Genomic DNA, 18,073 nt, shown 5'->3' with positions numbered 1-18,073 from the left:
AATTGAAATTGTTTCTTAAAAAATAAAATAAAACTTGGACTTTTTTTTTGAGACAGAGTTTTGCTCTCTCACCCAGGCTATAGTGCAGTGGTACAATCTTGGCTCACTGCAACCTCTGCCTCCTGGGTTCAAGCCATTCTCCTGCCTCAGCCTCCCAAGTAGCTGAGACTACAGGTGTATGCCACCATGCCCAGTTTTTTTTTTGTATTTTTAATAGAGATGGGGTTTCACTATGTTGGCTAGGCTGGTCTCGAACTCCTGACCTTAGGGGATCCGCCCACCTTAGCTTCCCAAAGTGCTGGGATTACAGGTGTGAGCCACCACACCCAGCCAAAATATAAAATAAAACTTGGATTTTTCAAAAAATCTATTTCCCTCTTTTATACTTTATATTACTATAATTACCAAAATATTAACAGTCTAGAATCTTCTTAACAAGTATTAGTACTAAAAGAATCTCATAACTTTGATAAGAGCACAGCCATCACCACAACAGCAACTGCTCCAATCTTAGCAGTGTGTCTCTCCATTGCTCTCGGTCCTAGAAGGCAATAATAGCTGTGACTATTAATATCTGTGCATTTGAAAGCAAATAAAAAGTTGAATCAGCCAACTATTTGAGAGGATCTTCCTCTCTAATTATAAAAATTATTAATGCCAATGGAAGAAATCAAATTGTTCTGTGCTATAGAAAACTGTGGCTTTAGTAATACAGGGAAGATAATCTAAGACAATGACAAAATCAGATAGGAAATCTAACTATGTGTATGCTACAAGCAATTCCCATGTAAAGCATGTTTGATATGACTTAGATTACATTAGAATGATCCTAACAGCTCAATGACAAATTTGAAAAGTAGTATTGTAAGCTTGAGGCCAACAAGTATTTTTAAGATGATGTTTATATTATAGTTACATAAAAATGCAGTAAATGCAGTCTGAAACAATTTTAAATTCACTACTTACTGTATTATTTTTTCCTACATGCAAAGAGCTTTTGTGACAGTATCATAGCCACTTGGTAAAAACACTTCTAAAAAATGATTTTGCAGTTAAAATGGTCAATGGTCAAATTGTCTCCAAACATTTCTACTGAAAAATATTTGTATAGTCAAGAAGGTTTGGCATAGCAATGTTTGTACCTTCTATCAGTGTTTATTTGTTTGTTTTTGAGGAACCACTAATGTAAATCCTTATTCCTTCAAGGAGTGTTTTGATCATTATTTGAAATTGTATTTTTGTCATTAAACTTCTTCACAATTATTTACTAGAATTATTAAAAGTTCCTCATAAAATGTTATGAATATTCAAATACACAGCATCCTCATTTAATATTTTAGGTGCTAAGTTTGTTTTTAGAATTTAGCCAAATCAAAATGATAGAAAAGAACAAAGCCATTCAGATAAAATCAGATTATTTATTTATTTATTTATTTATGTCTGAGACAGGGTCTCACCTTGTCGCCCAGGCTGGAGTGTAGTGGTGCAATCTTGGCTCACTGTAGCCTCCACCTCCTGGGCTCAAGGGATCCACCCACCTCAGCCTCCCAAGCAGCTGGGAGTACAGGCATGTGGCACCATACCCAGCTAATTTTTGTATTTTTTTAGAGATAGGGTCTCCCCATGTTGCCCAGGCTGGTTTTGGAACTCCTGGGCTCAAGCGATTTGCCCACCTTGGCCTCCCAAAGTAGTAGGATTACAGGTGTGAGCCACAGTGCCTGGCCAAAATGAGATATTTTAATAATTCATCTTTAATACTCACTTTATATTTTCCAAATAATGGGTGCCTTCCTCCAGTTATTAACATATCATCTTCACGATCAAGGACGAGACGAATGGGATGACCAGTTCTAAAGAAAATAAATCTTAGGTTCTCCACCCATCCCATCCATCCATCCATCCATCTTCTCATTCACCTATCTACTCATATTTATCCATCCCCTCATTTAACTATCTGCCCACCCATCAATGTATCTGCCTATTATCCATCCATCCACCATCCATTCTCCCACTCTTTATTCAACCATCCATCCATTCATTTATCCCATATAAATGTATTAATATCATACAATATGCTAGACTCTAATGTGAATTATTAATGTATGACTAAATCTTCATTGTCTCTGTGGTCTGTAACTCAATGGTTGGAGATCTTGTTAAAAGTATTAATGTCACATGCGGTTAAGTTGAATTCTGTAGCTTCAAGTTTGACCTTCACCCAGATCCAGATATTTGCATTATCTCCACCACTATTTACAAAAGAGAAAGAATGTGAACAGATAAATGCAAACTTAACAACACTACTGGGAAAACAAGGCCAAACACTCATCCTAGGATGTCTGGGTTAGCGTCTCCATTCTCATCCATGAAGGCTATGCTGGCCAAGTTGGGCTCTCACGCAGGGAGGATCCTCAGCTTTTCTCCATCTCCAGAGCAGAGGCTTCTAGACTTTGGAGTGCTGAAGAATCCTCTGGCGCGCTGGTGAAAATGCATATTCCTGGGCCTTTGTACTAGGATTTGGATTCAGTGGGTCCGGGAGGGGCCTTAGAATGCATTTTTCTCAGTGATGTTGATTCAGGTGTCTTCAGGCAAATGTTGAAAATCACTATTCTAGTGCAGGGTTTCCTGGTGTTCCCTAATTGTGAGGACAATCTGGAACATCAGGGAAATGCAGTTTCCAGGCCCATCCCCTGCTAACTCTGATTCAGTGGTGCTGGGATGGGGAGGCAGAACTTTCTTTTTTGAGACAAGGTCTTGCTCTGCCACTCAGGCTGGAGTGCAGTGGTATGAACACGGCTCACTGCAGCCTGATCTCCTGGGCTCAAGCAATCCTCCTGCCTTAGTCTCCTGAGTAGCTGGGACCACAGGCACGTGCTACTGTGCTCAGCTATTTTTATTTTATTTTATTTTAAATCTTTGTAGAGATGAGGGTTTCACCACGTTTCCCAGGCTCGTCTTGAACTCCTGGGCTCAGGTGATTTTCCTGCCTCAGCCTCCCAAAGTGCTGAGATTATAGGCATGAGACACCATGCCCAGCTGAGGCAGGAATTTCTATGACATCAGGCAACCCTTACTTACTATTAGGTTTGGGAACATTACTCTGGGGATCATTTAATGCATGGCCCTTGTGTACCAAGGTAGAGTTGTATCTTAAGGCACTGGTTGCCACACTTGGCTGCACAGTGGAACCACTGAGGAAGTTTTAAAATATATGGATGCCTGGGTCAGTATGGGGCAGCCTAGGCACTGGTATTTAAATGCTGCCCAGATGATTCTAACGTGCAGTCGTGTTTGAGAAGTCTTAAAGCCACAACGCCTGGGGGGAATTCAATGAACTGATTATCTTGTGCTGAATCCCCAGTGGGTGTGAGTGGAGTGGAGTTAATTATGGAAAGAATTGGAGATGGGATTCAGATCCTGCTTTTTCCCACTTCTCATTGAGGACTGAGACATATGTCTGTTTCAGGACCTAGCTCTGAACTACAAGAGTTGTCAAATGAAGAAGGGCCTGTGAACTTTGCATGCCCTTTGGGGCTCTGACAGAATACTTAGCCACAGAAAATGAACCATTAACAGAAAAAGCAGCACCAACTAAACACAAATCTGAGGCATGAACAGCAAAGGAGCGAGCCTTCTGCTGAGGTCAGCCTGGGAGCTGTCTTTGAGGATGTCATTTGTCCATTGAGCAGACTCTGAGGACGCAGCCCTTCCCAGGTGCAGGGAGGCAGAGGATGAAGAGCCTTTCTTTCCTTATCTCACCCTGTTCTTGGTCTGAGAGCAGGAAAGAAGAGGCAGGGAGCAGCCTCCCCTAGCACTCCACTTGGGCAGGGTGACTTGCCCCACCCCTCAACGGCTCACTTTCCCTGAAGCGCAGGAGGTATTCAGCTAATAGTACCACTGCTCCTTTCAATAGCATGTTAGCTATTCAAAGTCCTGTGTACACTTGACTTTTGCAATAACTCTAAAAGCGTGGGAGGGTAGGTATGATTATTTACATTTTTTAAAGAAACAGACAGGAGGCTGAATTGCCCAAGGACACACACATGGTTATGACGGCAGCCCAGATGACTGTCAGCTACTGATTTGCCCTCAGCTCTGTGCATTTGATGTCATTCTGTATCCCCAAGCATCCCCAACCATACTTACTTGACAGCACCCACAGCTGCAATCGCCCCGAATACAGCTGGCTTTCCTACCTTCCCTCCAAAACCTCCACCCACTCGTTTTACATGACAGGTGATCCTGTTGATGGGGATGTTTAAAGTAGAGGACACTGTTTTCTATAAAAGTGAGATAACAAGAAGGTTTATAAGAGTGAAATGGTAAAGAAGCTTTTTGTTTCTTGAAACAACATCGCAGCAGAATTCATTCACGTCTACCATTGGTAAAAAAAATGGAGATAGTCTGAATCTGTCTGGTGGGGCTCTGTTTAGCTCGTAAACACCGTTGGTCTGCACAGAGCAGCCCTTCTAGCAGAAAAATGGTATTTTCCAGAAGGAAAACTGTCAGAGCCCTGGATTCCTGTGAGAAGCTGGGTTCCTAGTCTAAAGTCCCAAGGAGGTGAAAGCCGGCGAACTCCTGACAACCTACCAAGGAGATGATGTGTTTGCAGCTAAACCTAGAGCACTTTGTGACTGGGGAAATGAAAATGTACTATAAAGTGATGTGTTGACTCCAAAGGTTATCTGTGATGATTATTTTAGAGAAAAATCAAGTACAGAAATAATTTAGTGATGTCATCTCATCACAGAGCTTATCTAAGCATGATGCAAATGAACGTACTCTTGAAACCTAAAGTTACTGTGACTATTTTTTATTTACTTGAAAACAACAACAACAAAAAAAAGGTTCTGAGGTCTTGGCTGCATTATTGATGTCTGATGTCTAATGCTTGGATTCCAGGTTTCTGCAGGTAAAATGGCCAGCAATTGTGAGGCTGTGGGATCGACTGCCATCATGGAATTAGGACGGTGGGGACATGGGCGTTATCCTGGACCTCACCTGCACGTGGGCTGGGTCCTGTGTGGACACATAAATGTCCAGTTCTTTGTCCTCTGTCTTTGGAATAACAAGCACTCTTTGTGTTTCCATGTAAAAATGTTCCTGTCCTCCAACATGGACCTCTCCTGTTAAGCATAAGCACAGAACAACTCCTAAGGTGTGTGCTAGTGGGAAGCCACCGTCCTGGAGAATTCAAAAGCCAGTAAGATGTGGACTGGCTGGCCTGGATTTTTTTTTTTTTTTTTTTTTTGTTAGATGGAGTCTCGCTCTGTCACCCATGCTGGAGCGTAGTGGCGCGATCTTGGCTCACTGCAACCTCCGCCCCCCAGGCTCAAGCGATTCTCCTGCCTCAGCCTCCCAAGTAGCTGGGATTACAGCACCTGCCACCATGCCTGGCTAATTTTTGTATTTTTAGTAGAGACGGGGTTTCACCATGCTGGCCAAGTTGGTCTCGAACTCCTGACCTCAGGTGATTCACCTGCCTCAGCCTCCCAAAGTGCTGGGATTACAGGTGTGAGCCACTGTGCCCTGCCTGGCTGGCCTGGATTTATCCTGACGAAGGAACCAGGCATTTGTCCTGTGGCAATCTGTTTCAGAGACAATAGTTCTGGATCACAAATTAAAAGTGCCAAGTTTTGTTCCTTACTCTGCCCAAACCAAAATCTTAGAGATTTTCTTTTATTTATTCTATTGTTCCCTACCTCCCAACCCCAAAACTGCACACACACACACACACACACACACACACACACACACACACACACACACACACACACACACACACACACACACAATTTGAAAGGAAGAGGTGTAAGAGAAATTTGGCAAAGCACCAAGACTTTAGAGGCTGGACTTTCTGAGGGGAAATCATACGCTTTTGATGGTTGCTTCAGAATAGAATCAGGCAGAGTCTATTAAGTATCCCTGGGAGCTTACCTTCAATAATTTGGTCAACTTTTTCAAAGGCCTCCTCAACGTTTCCTTGTTCAAGTTTTTTTTCACGGCACAGGAATGAATTGTGTTTTATGGCATCCTAAATGGCAGAAAAAATAAAATAAAGCATAAAAGCCAGTCCTTCTGACTTTTCCTTCCACCGTTAGTTTTTTCTTAAAAGCCAGTATGCTCTGGAAAATCACTGTCTCCCGGGACAGATGAAAGGTGTCAAACAAGCAAGGGAGAATTAGAGCGGTAGGCTGGCTGCAGAGATGAGAAGTCCGAGGAAAGGTCTTCTAGATTTGCAGAGAAAACCAGCAAGAAGGATTAGCGAAACCTTCAGAAGGAAGCTACGTTCATAACCAAGGGCTGGGGACACTATGATGATCCCGGACAATGAATACTAATATCTTATTTAAATATGACTCTCCAGGGAACATGAGATAAGTCAAATGCATGATGGGTGAGGTTTGGAAATCTGCCTTTTTTTTTTTCTTTTACCTTTTCGTTGAAGAAAAATGCTTGTGTTAGACTACTTAGGTAGCTCAGGTACAAGAACCTCTCACTCAGGGATCTGAAAAATACTGAGGCTGTCTTGAGAGGGAAGATACAAGTTATTACACATCTCTGGGGCAGGAAAGCCCAGTACACATTGTATTAGGTTGGTGCAAAAGCAATTGCAGTTTTTGCTATGAAAGTTTGCCATTGCTTTTGCACCAACCTAATAGGAAGTTTGTTCCTTTCTTTATTTGGCATCATCTGATAAGGGCTTTTCTAGCTCTTTGTTCTATGTTTTTTTTTTTTTTCCCCTGACAATAACATGAACTGACTTACAAATAAAGACTGGTTCTGTGGACTCACCTACTGACAGCAGATCCTTGTTTAGCCTTTAGAACCAAGGTATTTTTTCATACTTCTGAATGACACCTGTCTCCTGCCTTCCTAGGCTCTGAAGGCCTCAGATGCCATAGCCTTTCTTGCTGATGATGCTCCTGGGAGCAGCCAATATTGATGGAGAGCTTGCTTTGTGCTAAGCACTGTGCAATAACAGCATATGTACATGTATCCTTACTTTCATTCTGTTATGATCTCTGTTTCCTAGATGAGGAAACTGGGCTTAGAGAGGTTAAAAGAACTTTCTCAAAGTCACACTGTAAATAAGTCATAAAGGAAGTGTTCAAGCCCAGGCTAAGTTTTTAAAAACATCTTATCTAATGATGAACACTTGATTTTTTCAAAGCAGCAGACAATGAACAATATAGCTGAACTTTTTCATTTTCTGTTATACTAAGATCTCAGAAGCCATCCTGGTACATGTGAAAGTATATTTATTGCCATACTGTAAATGTGTCATAAGACAGTATGATCTCTTTTTTTTTTTTTTTTTGAGATGGAGTCTTGCTCTTTCACCCAGGCTGGAGTGCAGTGGCGTGATCTTGGCTCACAGCAACTCCGCCTCCTGGGCTCAAGCAATTCTCCTGCCTCGGCCTCCCAAGAGGCTGGGATTACAGGCATGCATCACCACACCTGGCTAATTTTTGTATTTTTAGTAGAGATGGGGTTTCACCATGTTGGTCAGGCTGATCTTGAACTCCTGACCTCAAGTGATCTGCCTGCCTCGGCCTCCCAAGGTGCTGGGATTATAGGCATGAGCCACCAAGCCCAACCAAGACAGTATAATCTTGTTACAACATAGGCTATATTGGGTGAGTGCTAACCATATGCCAGGTACTGTTCTAAGTGCTTTACACCTGTTAACTCATTTAATTTTATGACAAACTAATGAGATACATATCATTACTACCTGCATATTACAGATGAGGAAACTATGGCACAGAGAGTTTAAATAACTTGCCTAAGGTCACACAGCTCGTAAGTGGTACAGCCACTATTCAAACCTGGCAGTTTGGTTCTAGGACCTGTGTTTGTAACCATGACCCTATGTTGCCTTTGATCTATAAAGTCATATAAATAAATGAATAGATGGATGAAGCACCATTGGTATTATATATATGACAATTTTACGACTTGTGGAGGATTTTTTTTGCTGACTCTGGACAGTCCTGTTCTAAGGGAACTCTAAATCCCTACCCATTCTGAATTCTAGAATAGTTCATGGGTGTGTCCTCTGGGTGCCATTTCTCCCTTGAGGAAAGTGGGGTTAGAAGGGAAATTTCAAAAACCCTTATTAGGATCCTAGTTCAACCCAAGGAAGAGGAATGAGCCAAGAAAAATGGCCTGGATTTCTTGCAAACTTGGCAAATGGGAATTTGGAACAAAGTTGATTTGGTTTAGGAAGATCCAGAAACATTATTTTTTAAAACACTTTAAATATTGAGCAATTTGTACCGTTTAGTTACATTTTAAAATGTCCCAATGGTTCACGAAAGCCTCTGGACACATTTGATGTTCTGTCACAAGCACACAAACAAGTAAGCTTTTCTGGAGTCATTGACTCTGAACGTGTCCCTCACTAAATCAGAACCTAAAAACCCCAGTCCACAACTGAATGGTCTGTCCTCACTCCGTCATCTTCCCAAATACCATTTGAATAGCATTACCTAGACTCAGAAATGAGAGTGAAGTTTCTGTGGAATTCCACCATGAAAGTTCCACTGCATTTGGGCTCCACCTTGAAAACATTACTGTTCCCAGTATGCATCCTCACCTTCCTCCTCAAGTCATAGAGTCTCCGATCTGTAGTGGTTATCTGGCCACCTGGAATAAAATCCACATTTCCCAGCTCCCCTTGCAGTTAGGTGTGGCACGTGACCAGGTTCCAAACAAAGAGATGGAGGAAGGCATGTGCAATGTACATGCCTCCCTTTAAGGACTGGGAAGTGTCCTTAAAGGAAGGGGGCACATCCTTCTTCATCACCTTATTTTCTCGGCTGTCTGGAATGTGGATGTAACGGCTAGAGCTTCCACGGCCATTGTGGACCAAAAGTGCCCTCCAGGAAGCAATGCATGATGGAGTGACTAGATATAAGAATGCTGGATCCTAAACACACAGAATGCCGTAGAAGCCCTGGACTGCCCACTTCTAGACTTTTTGAATGTGAGAAACTTCTGTCTTTTCCACTCCTTGGAACCAAAGATAATTTCAGCTCATACAAGTAATGTTTTCCAAAGAAAGTTGATTTTTCCAGAGCAAACCAGCGACAAGAAAAAAAAATTAGATCCTTCATTAAGATTTTTACACAGGTACTTTTAATTCTACAACCTTAGGGAGAGACTGGCCAGCCCTGTTTACCTTGATGGTGAAGATTATAGGTTCCAGATCTTCATAGGTGATCTTTATCTTTTCAGTTGCTCGTTTTGCCTGTACATCTGTTTCTGCAACCACAGCACAGATGATCTGGCCCACACAGATTACCTGTGGAAGGTACACACATGAAGCAGATACAAAATTTTGGGTGGGAATAGGCTTAGTTCAACCTTAGCAGTGGCTGGTGTCTTAGATGTCGCTGTTTAGCAATAGTAACCACATTGGAGTCACATTTGACTACATCTGCTTCGCCAAAAATAAAAAAAATATATATTTTTTGAGACAGAGTCTCATTCTGTTGCCCAGACTGGAGTGCAGTGGTGCCATCTTGGCTCACTGCAGCCTCTGTCTCCCAGGTTCAAATGATTCTCTTGCCTCATCCTCCTGACTAGCTGGGATTACAGGTGCGTGCCACCACACCCAGCTAATTTTTGTATTTTAGTAGAGATGGGATTTCATCATGTTGGCCAGGCTGGTCTAGAACTCCTGGACTCAACTGATCCATCCACCTCAGCCTCCCAAAGTGCTGGGATTACAGGCGTGAGCCACCATGCTTGGCTAAAAAATATGTTTAATGAAAAAATAATTTAAACAATACAGACAGTTCCATTGGCCATGTAACTCAGTGAACATAAGGCTCAGAGTGGATGTGAGGTTGGCCGTAACCCGAATCTACCATGTCTTCTGTCCAGCTTGGTTGACACGTGTTGCCTTCATGATATTTTAGAGTTTAAAGATAAACAAAGTTTTTGTATAATGTGGCTCCTGTTGTGGACTGACTTGTGTTCCTAAAAATTCATATAGACTCAAGAGCACACAGTGGCAGAACTAGGACTTGTTGCTTTTCTGTAATACATTTCCTTTTACTATGTTATTTCCTGAGTCCGGACTAGTAGGGCTGAATAAAAGCAGGGTAGAGAGGTGCCAGAAGGCTCGGCGCTTCCACCTCTCAAAGGCAGGAAGAGCTGGGAGCTGGACAGCTGGCAGGAGAGGTACCTTGGTGACTGTCTACACAGAATCATCTAGGAGAGCATGTCCCGGACGTACCTTATCTATAGCCAGCAATTTGTCACCTTCAGCGCCATTGGTGCCCGGAATGTCTTCAGCTGTTATCACATCAACCACTTCGGGTAGTTCAAGGGCCTTGGACACATCAATTGATCTAAACAAACAGATATTTAAGAAGTAGAAATCACGCTGGGCAGCGTGGTGGACGCCTGTAATCCCAGCACTTTGGGTGGTCGAGAAGGGAGAGATTGCTTGATGCCAGGAATTTGAGACCAGCCTGGGCAACATAGCAAGACTCTGTCTCAATAAAAAAAATTTTTTAAATTAGCCAGGTATGGCGGTGGCGCATGTCTGTAGTCCCAGCTACTCAGGAGGCTGAGGTGGGAGGATGGCTTGAGCCCAGGAGTTCAAGGCTGCAGTGAGCTATGATGGTGCCTCTGCCCCCAGCCTGGATGACAGAGCCAGACTCTGTCTCTGAATTAAAAAAAGAGGAAGTAGAAATCAGCAAGCTTTGAGGGCCCTAAATTTGAGGGAGGGATAGAACATGATTGAAAATCGGAATATATGACAACAAATCCAGCTTAGGTCCTGACCAGTCAGAACAGACCTGCCAAGGAGTAGGGTCCAAGAGACTCCCACTGGGCCAGGAGACAACACTTTAGCTGTTGGGGGTTGGCAGGTGGAGAAGGGATAGTGTGGCCTTGGCAAGGGGCGTTCTTGAAGGTTGGGACGGGGCCATTCATTCTTGGGCATGAAGTTGGGTATTTCACCACCACCTCAATACCAGCTCTCTATCAGGGTTATGCCTTTGAGTCATGTCTGAGGCTGTAGCAGGGAGCTGAGGTTTTGTGAGGTTAGGAGGGAAAGAAAGGGCTTGTAACTGTGATTTTTTTTTTTTTTTTTGAGACAGAGTCTCACTTTGCCGCCCAGGCTGGAGTGCAGTCATTTGATCTTGGCTCACTGCAACCTCTGCCTCCCAAGCTCAAGTGATTCTCCTGCCTTAGCCTCCTGAGTAGCTGGGATTGCAGGTGTGTGCCACCACGCCCAGCTAATTTTTGTGTTTTTAGTAGAGACAGGGTTTCACCATGTTGGCCAGGCTGGTCTTGAACTCCTGACCTCAGGTGATCTGCCCGCCTTGGCCTCCCAAAGTGTTGGGATTACAGATGTGAGCCACTGAGCCTGGCCAGTGATTTTTATTCTCTCTCCATGATGTTCATTTCTAGATGCTCTCCCTTCCTCCTGGAGCTGGCAACCTTTTCTTTATTCTTTCCATTTTAGGTTCTTTAAGTTCAGGACATGGCAGGAGCATGGGCGCATTCCTCTGAGGGGTCACCAGGTGTGCTTTTAAAAGGTTCTTGAAAACTCTTCGTTTACTTACATGATTTTTGCATGAGCCCTGCTACTGGTCACCAAAGCCATGAAGAATTCTTTATCCACCACGGGAATGTCATCACAAAACATGGCTTCCCCAGTGGCATGTTTAAGAACTGACAAGTGCATGATAGGGCGTCCAACTGGGTCTTGGAGAGGCTGATGAGGATCCACACTCTACAGAGGAAGACAAGAGTTGCCTCAGAAGCTTTTAATTTTCGTAAGTGGCCTGGCCTATCACCAACACTCCTGAGCTAGGATTGAGAAATTGGACAGTCACCCTCGGGTGACAAACACTGGAGTGGGCCAGATGATGAGTGTGACACATTAATGATGCCACTAGAACAGTGAATTGTCATTTCAGTTCTATGGCAATAAATGGCGAAGTAGGCGAAGGGGCACCCCAGCTTCTCCTTCTGGCATCTTCTTTTCCCTGGTGGTGCTCTCAGGGGTCTCACTGTCCTGCCTCCTCACCTTTCCAATGATCAATCTGTTCACGGGTACTGTCCTCATGATGATGGGGCATAAAGTGATACAGTTCCCAAGGTGGGATGCCAAAATCCAAGCCAGAAGCCCAAGTATGGACTTGATTGGGGCCTCTGGCACAGGGTTTGGGGGATGGCAACAGAGTCCCCCCAGATCCAGAATAAGGTGTCCTGGCTGCCCTTGGGAGTGGCACAAAAACATCACTGGGCTGTAAGGAGGTGGAGATAGTGTTTATGCTGGAGCTCCTCTCAGGGAAGCTCTGTGTGTGTGTGTGCGTGCATGTATGTGGAAGTGGGGTGGGAGAGGGTTTGTGCTACAGCAAGAATCCATAATTTCTAAACTGTCCTGCTTAAAGGGTGAGTTCAGTTACTTGCAGGGCATTTGTTTGCTGACTGGAGATTAAACATTTGCAATCAGAGCTGGGGGCTGAACCTTCCAGCTCGGTTGCTCTTCTGAGTAAATATCAAACAAATGCCCAAGAATATCACTTTGAAGAGACTATAATGATTAGACTGTAGATTAGCTAGACGGTTCACCCTTGAGCTCATCTAGCAGCAGCTTGGGCCTGACCTCAGATTCCAGCGTCTCCCTGACGAGGACTAAGCAAAGAGCCACGACTAGAACGTCAGACCTGAAACCACAGCTCTGAAAAGCTTGCTCGCTCAGCACAGCTCCAGTTTGCAGGTTTCAGTTAAATCAAACTCACTGACCTGGTATGTTTGGACTCCCTGGGGTATTGTGACTGGGAAATCTTCGAGAGCACTTAGGAATCAGTCTGAAATTTCAGAATGATGACGGCTGTCCTGAAAGATGATTCAAAACAATAAAGATAAGCTGGTTAGCTACGGTTAAACTGGGCTTTGGTTTACATGAAACTGACTTGGCTAATGTATCCAGCATAGCGTGGATAACCACGGTCCATACTACCTGCCCCGGCTTCATGTTTTATGAATGTTTCTTGTTCCCCTCCTCCCTCCACATAATGAGGACCTGGACTGACTGCTTGCAATCTGATCCTCAAGCCACACTGAGGAGGCAGAAGCCTGCCAGAGAGTGGGGACAGAGGCAGGAGGAGAAGCAAGGAAAATGGGCTAGATAAGCCATCCCAGAATAAGCAGGTATCCATTGCACACAAAAGGACTCAAAGCCAGATTGCTTTTCTCAGGAACTCAACTCTCCTGGGAGAGCAGTAGAGGTGGGGAGGCTGCTCTGGGTGTCACTGAAACTTGTCAAGTGTCTTGATTCAGAAATTAATTGGCAGCAAGGATTATCCTGGTGAGTGTGGTTGATGAGGGTCTTCATCTGAGTCTGTGAAAATCAGATACCTTAGAACAGCAGGCTCTTGGGGTGAGCTGTGGTTGGGGAAAAGGGAATACAAGGTAGGGTGAGTTGTAATCATGGTCAGGGGAGGGGTGGAGAGAGAGAGAGAAGGAGAGAGAGAAAGAAAAAGAGAGAGATAATATGTTTTGCTTTGCTTAGCTTATTCCAAAAGTTTACAATCAGAAAAATCTAGAAAGCTATTTAAACATTAGCATACACATCAGTTTTTGGTGTTTTTTTTTTTAAGTTTTTAAATTTTTAAATTTTTTTATACAGGCTCTTGCTCTGTCACACAAGTTAGAGTGCAGTGGTACAAACATGGCTCACTGTGGCCTCAACCTCCCAGGCTCAAGAGATCCTTCCACCTCAGCCTCCAAGTAGCTGAGTCTACAGACGTGTGCCACCATGGCCAGCTAATTTTTCTATTTCTAATAAAGATGGGGTTTCCCCATGTTCCCCAGACTGGTCTCCAACTACTGGGCCCAAGCCTGCCTTGGCCTCCCAAAGTGCTGGGATTACAGGTGTGAGCCATCATGCCTGGGCAGTTTTGGTTGTTTTGAAAAATAAAATATTATTTTATGTTTCAGATTGATCATACAATTACAGAAGAGGCAAAATGAATCTCTAGTGCCGGCAAAGTGATTGGTGGTTGCCTGGGCCAGGGGCAAGATGGTGACACAAGGGGGCATAGGATACTTTTTGGGATAATGGAAAATTTGAGGTGGTAGCTACACCGATATACACATTTGTCAACATGCGCTGAATTTAAATAGGTGCATTTTATGATGTGTAAATTACACTTCAATAAAGTTGATTTTAAAAGAAAAAACTGCACACTGGCAGCAGGGACACCACAGTGTTTCAGTGTTCAGGGCACGCAGTCAACATTTGCGGACTGCAGAGAGTCTGGCGCCATGAGCCTCATGTAGCCCCTCAGGGCTGGATTCCAGGAGGAGGGCTGGCTGGTAACGGACAAGGCCTGACTCAGAGCAGGTGACAGGTAACAGCACAGGCTGTGCACAAGACAATTTGCCAAAGTGATGGGAAAGCTGTGAGCTTATGGGTGCAAGGAACACATAAGAGCCAGATGCTATGGGTCAAATTGTGTCTGTTCTAAATATTTGTGTTGAAGTCCCAGCACTCCAGCCCCAGTTCTTCAGAATGTTGCCTTATCCAAATAAGGCAGAGCCTTTACTACAGAGGTAATCAAGTTAAAATGAGCTACTTAAGACGGGCCCTAATCCCATATGACTGATGTCCTTGTGAGAAGTGGAAATTTGGACCCAGATGTACCCACAGAACTTCATGTGAAGAGAGAGATCACGGTGATGTTTCTAGAAGCCAAGGAGTGCCCAAGATTGCCAGCAAACCAGCAGGAGCTAGAGGAAAGGCAGGGGGCAGAGTGCCCTGCACAGCACTCAGAGGGAACCAGGCCTGCTGACGCCTCCAGAACTGTGAGGGAACATGTTTCTATTGTTCAGGCCAGGCAGGCTGTGCTACTTTGTTTCAGCAGCCCCAGCCAGCGAATACACCAGATCACCCACAGGCACAGAGACTAGCTTCACCAACTTCTTCAGTTCCTGCAGAACCTCTAGGTAGAACTTGAAGAGGAAGCTGATGACTAGGGTCCTCTTGAATTCCACCCGGCCACCCAGAGCTGAGCCTAGGAGCGAGACTTCATCCAGAAGCAGCCTGCAAGCCTCATCCAGCATCAGCTCATTCCAGCGCCCGGGAGGGTCAAAGGCAGGAAGGAATTGGTTAGAGGGCAGTTTCTAGCATGGCATGATATGGGATAGTGACCTTTTAGAGACCCCAGAGTTTCCTCTGGAAACTCAGAAATCACCTAATCAAGCTGCTTAGGGAAACCAAGGCCTGGGAAGGCTGCATCGAGTGGCCCAAGGGTCATGGCAGGGTGAGAATGGGACCTGCAACTTGAACATGAACACGTTCCACAGCCAGACATGCTAGAATCAAGTATTAAATAAGCAGAGCAGGCCGGGAATGATGGCTCACGCCTGTAACCCTAGCACTTTGGGAGGCTGAGGCAGCTGGATCGTTTGAGCCGGGTAGTTTGAGACCAGAATGGGCAACATGGTGAAACCCCATCTCTACTAAAAACACAAAAATTAGCTGGGTGTGGTGGTGCACACTTGTAATTCCAGCTACTCAGGAGGCTGAGCACGAAAATCACTTGAACCCAGGAGGCAGAGGTTGCAATGAAGCCGAGATTGCACCACTGCACTCCAGCCTGGGTGCCAGAGTGAGACTTCATCTCAAAAACAACAACAACAAAACAGACCACGAGGGCCAATTCCATTGTGAACTGAACAGGACTCAGACTTGGAGACTGACTTCACTGAGGAAGAAGTAGAGTGCACTTAATGGCGGGAGCGTTAGGTGCCGCTTGGACACTGCCCAGTGTGGGTTTGCTAGACTTTTTTTTTTTGAAACAGTCTTGCTCTGTCACCTAGGTTGGAGTGTAGTGGCATGATCGCTACTCACTGCAGCCTCAACCTCCAGGGCTCAAGTGATCCTCTTGTCTCAGCCTCCTGATGAGCTGGGACTACAGGTGCATGCTACCATGCCCAGCTAATTAAAAAAAAAAAAAAAATATATATATATATATATATATGTAAAATAGAGATGGGGTCTCGTTTTGTTGCCCAGGCTGGTTTTGAATTCCTAAGCTCAAGCAATCCTCCTGCCTTGGCCTCCCACATTGCTGGGATTATAGGCATAAGCCATGACACCAGGATGGCTTGGCTGTTGATCTGTGTAAGAGAACGAGGGCAGATGGGAAAAAATCACCTGCTGGCTGAACTCAGGCCAGGTCATTTTTGTTGTATACCTCATCCAAAGACTGGCATCCAATTAATCAAAGTCAAATAAGGTTTAATTCATTTAGCAAAATGACAGAAAGAACAAGCAGTGATTTTCATGTAAGAGTTTCTATCTTCCCAGGGCTTCACTGATGCTTGCCAGAGACAGATCTCCACTTGTTTTATTTAACAGCAAGCTTCCCCCTCAGGGTGCGGGCTTTTGGCTTACCTCCCGAGGAGCTGCTGGCAGGATCTGTGTGCACTGATGGTGGCAGCCCCCACCCCTCCATAGGCGATGCTCAGGTCCTCAATGCTGTCTGTGCCTTCTTTGAGAAGGACTCGCATGCCAGCATTCACGTGGGGCAAGGCGTTCTGCTGGCACTGAGCCTGTCGGAAGGCTGACACAAATTCCCACTGTGCAGACAAAAACCATTTGGGGTTATCTGATATGTCAAAACTAAGAACGTGGTTTATGCTTCTTGTTGCCACTAATTAATCACTTAGACACAATCTAACAAGACACCAAAGACAGTTGGCACGATTAGAGGACACCTTGGTTGACTTCTCGTTCAAAGTGAGAACAGCGTCCTCCCCAAGGCCCACTCTCAAGGCCTTGGACACCCTCAAGGAACAGGGACCACCGTGCACTCTCCCTTGGAGGCCAGTATGCCTCTGCATGGGATGCTGTGGGAACTCACGCCTGGACACCCGTCCATGTGCTGGCATTGCCAGGGGCCATTCCCTCCAGTCTTCAGACACCTTTTCCCCATGAGGGTGGAGGAGCCCTCCTAATGCAGGGGCTTTTAAAGGTGATTTGTTGAAAGTACAAAGCAGACCCACCACATTGCTTGGCTGGTAGAAATGATTGCTTTTCCACTTGACAAAGCACAAAAGGGAGCCGAGCAAAGCTTTCCAACAGTGGCTAGGGAATCTTGTGTCAGGAGGAAGAGTCAAAGGTGATGGCTGCCCCAGCTGACCCCTTGGCACCATGACCTTTGGTGAGCCGAGGTGGGGTCCACAAAGACGGCCTGTGCCTCTTTGTGCATTTCCATCTGTGCCGCCACCAAGGGTGCACATGTTTGAGTGGGCTTGTTTTTCCGTCTGCTGCCTTTTCATGGATTTAAATGGGAACACATTTCAAAGTTTCCATTCCAAAGGAAAAACTAATGAAGATCACACATGGCTGAAAGCATAACTTATGACTCCCTCCATAACCAGGCTGCCCCCCGGCTTTTGGTGCTACTAATTAATCACACAGACACAATCTAACAAGACACCTGGCACAGTCAGAGCTGTGCTGGTTGGAATGTAGGCGTGGTTGTAGGAGGCAGGGGTGCCCCAAAGGAGCCCCCCACTGTTGATCTCTGCCTGGTCCCTCCCTGCTGCTGGGCCGGTGAGCTGATCTATTGCCTTGGCTGGAGCCGGAGCTGTGCTCCAGGTGGAGATGGCTGTGGCTGAGCTGGGAAAGCAGAGACCTTCAGCCAATGGTAACGACCAATGCCCCTGTAGAAGAACACTACTGCTACTGTAGCAGAAGGCCCCGGATGGGGAGTGGGCCATCCTCATCATCTTGGTGCCCCAGAGTCTTGGCTGCTCCTCTCTGGGACTTTGGGGGCTGAGCTAGTGTGTGTGTGTGTGTGGGTGTGTGTGTGTGTGTGTGTGTGTGTGTAGCATTGCCTCTCTCTGGGAAGACTATCCTCTTGGATTCAGGTACAGCTTTGGCAGAGGCACAGGGAGCAGGCAGTGAGGACAGAAGGTCAACTCCATAGCTGACTGGGTGGCCGCATCAGCTGCAGGGATTCTGACTTAGCAAACAACTAGAGGCCCTCCTGCGCCCATGAACTATTGGCTAGAGTCGGGTGTGGGA

General features: G+C 45.2%; 1 protein-coding gene across 1 annotated transcript in view; it reads right to left on the bottom strand.

The window, feature by feature from the left end:
• Positions 1-18,073, bottom strand: part of LOC129058096 (aldehyde oxidase 2-like) — a 78,159-nt gene that overhangs the window by 32,225 nt on the left and 27,861 nt on the right. The window contains 10 exon segments of the mRNA XM_054549639.1: positions 1,763-1,850; positions 4,147-4,280; positions 5,002-5,126; positions 5,938-6,034; positions 9,188-9,310; positions 10,250-10,364; positions 11,589-11,758; positions 12,778-12,870; positions 14,932-15,116; positions 16,437-16,620. Of these exon segments, the coding sequence (XP_054405614.1) occupies positions 1,763-1,850; positions 4,147-4,280; positions 5,002-5,126; positions 5,938-6,034; positions 9,188-9,310; positions 10,250-10,364; positions 11,589-11,758; positions 12,778-12,870; positions 14,932-15,116; positions 16,437-16,620 (1,314 nt within the window).

Source organism: Pongo abelii, chromosome 11 (genome assembly GCF_028885655.2).
Source record: "Pongo abelii isolate AG06213 chromosome 11, NHGRI_mPonAbe1-v2.0_pri, whole genome shotgun sequence".
Lineage (NCBI taxonomy): Eukaryota > Metazoa > Chordata > Mammalia > Primates > Hominidae > Pongo > Pongo abelii.
The sequence above is the reverse complement of the archived record's forward strand: the minus strand, read 5'-3'. Positions and strand labels throughout refer to the sequence as shown.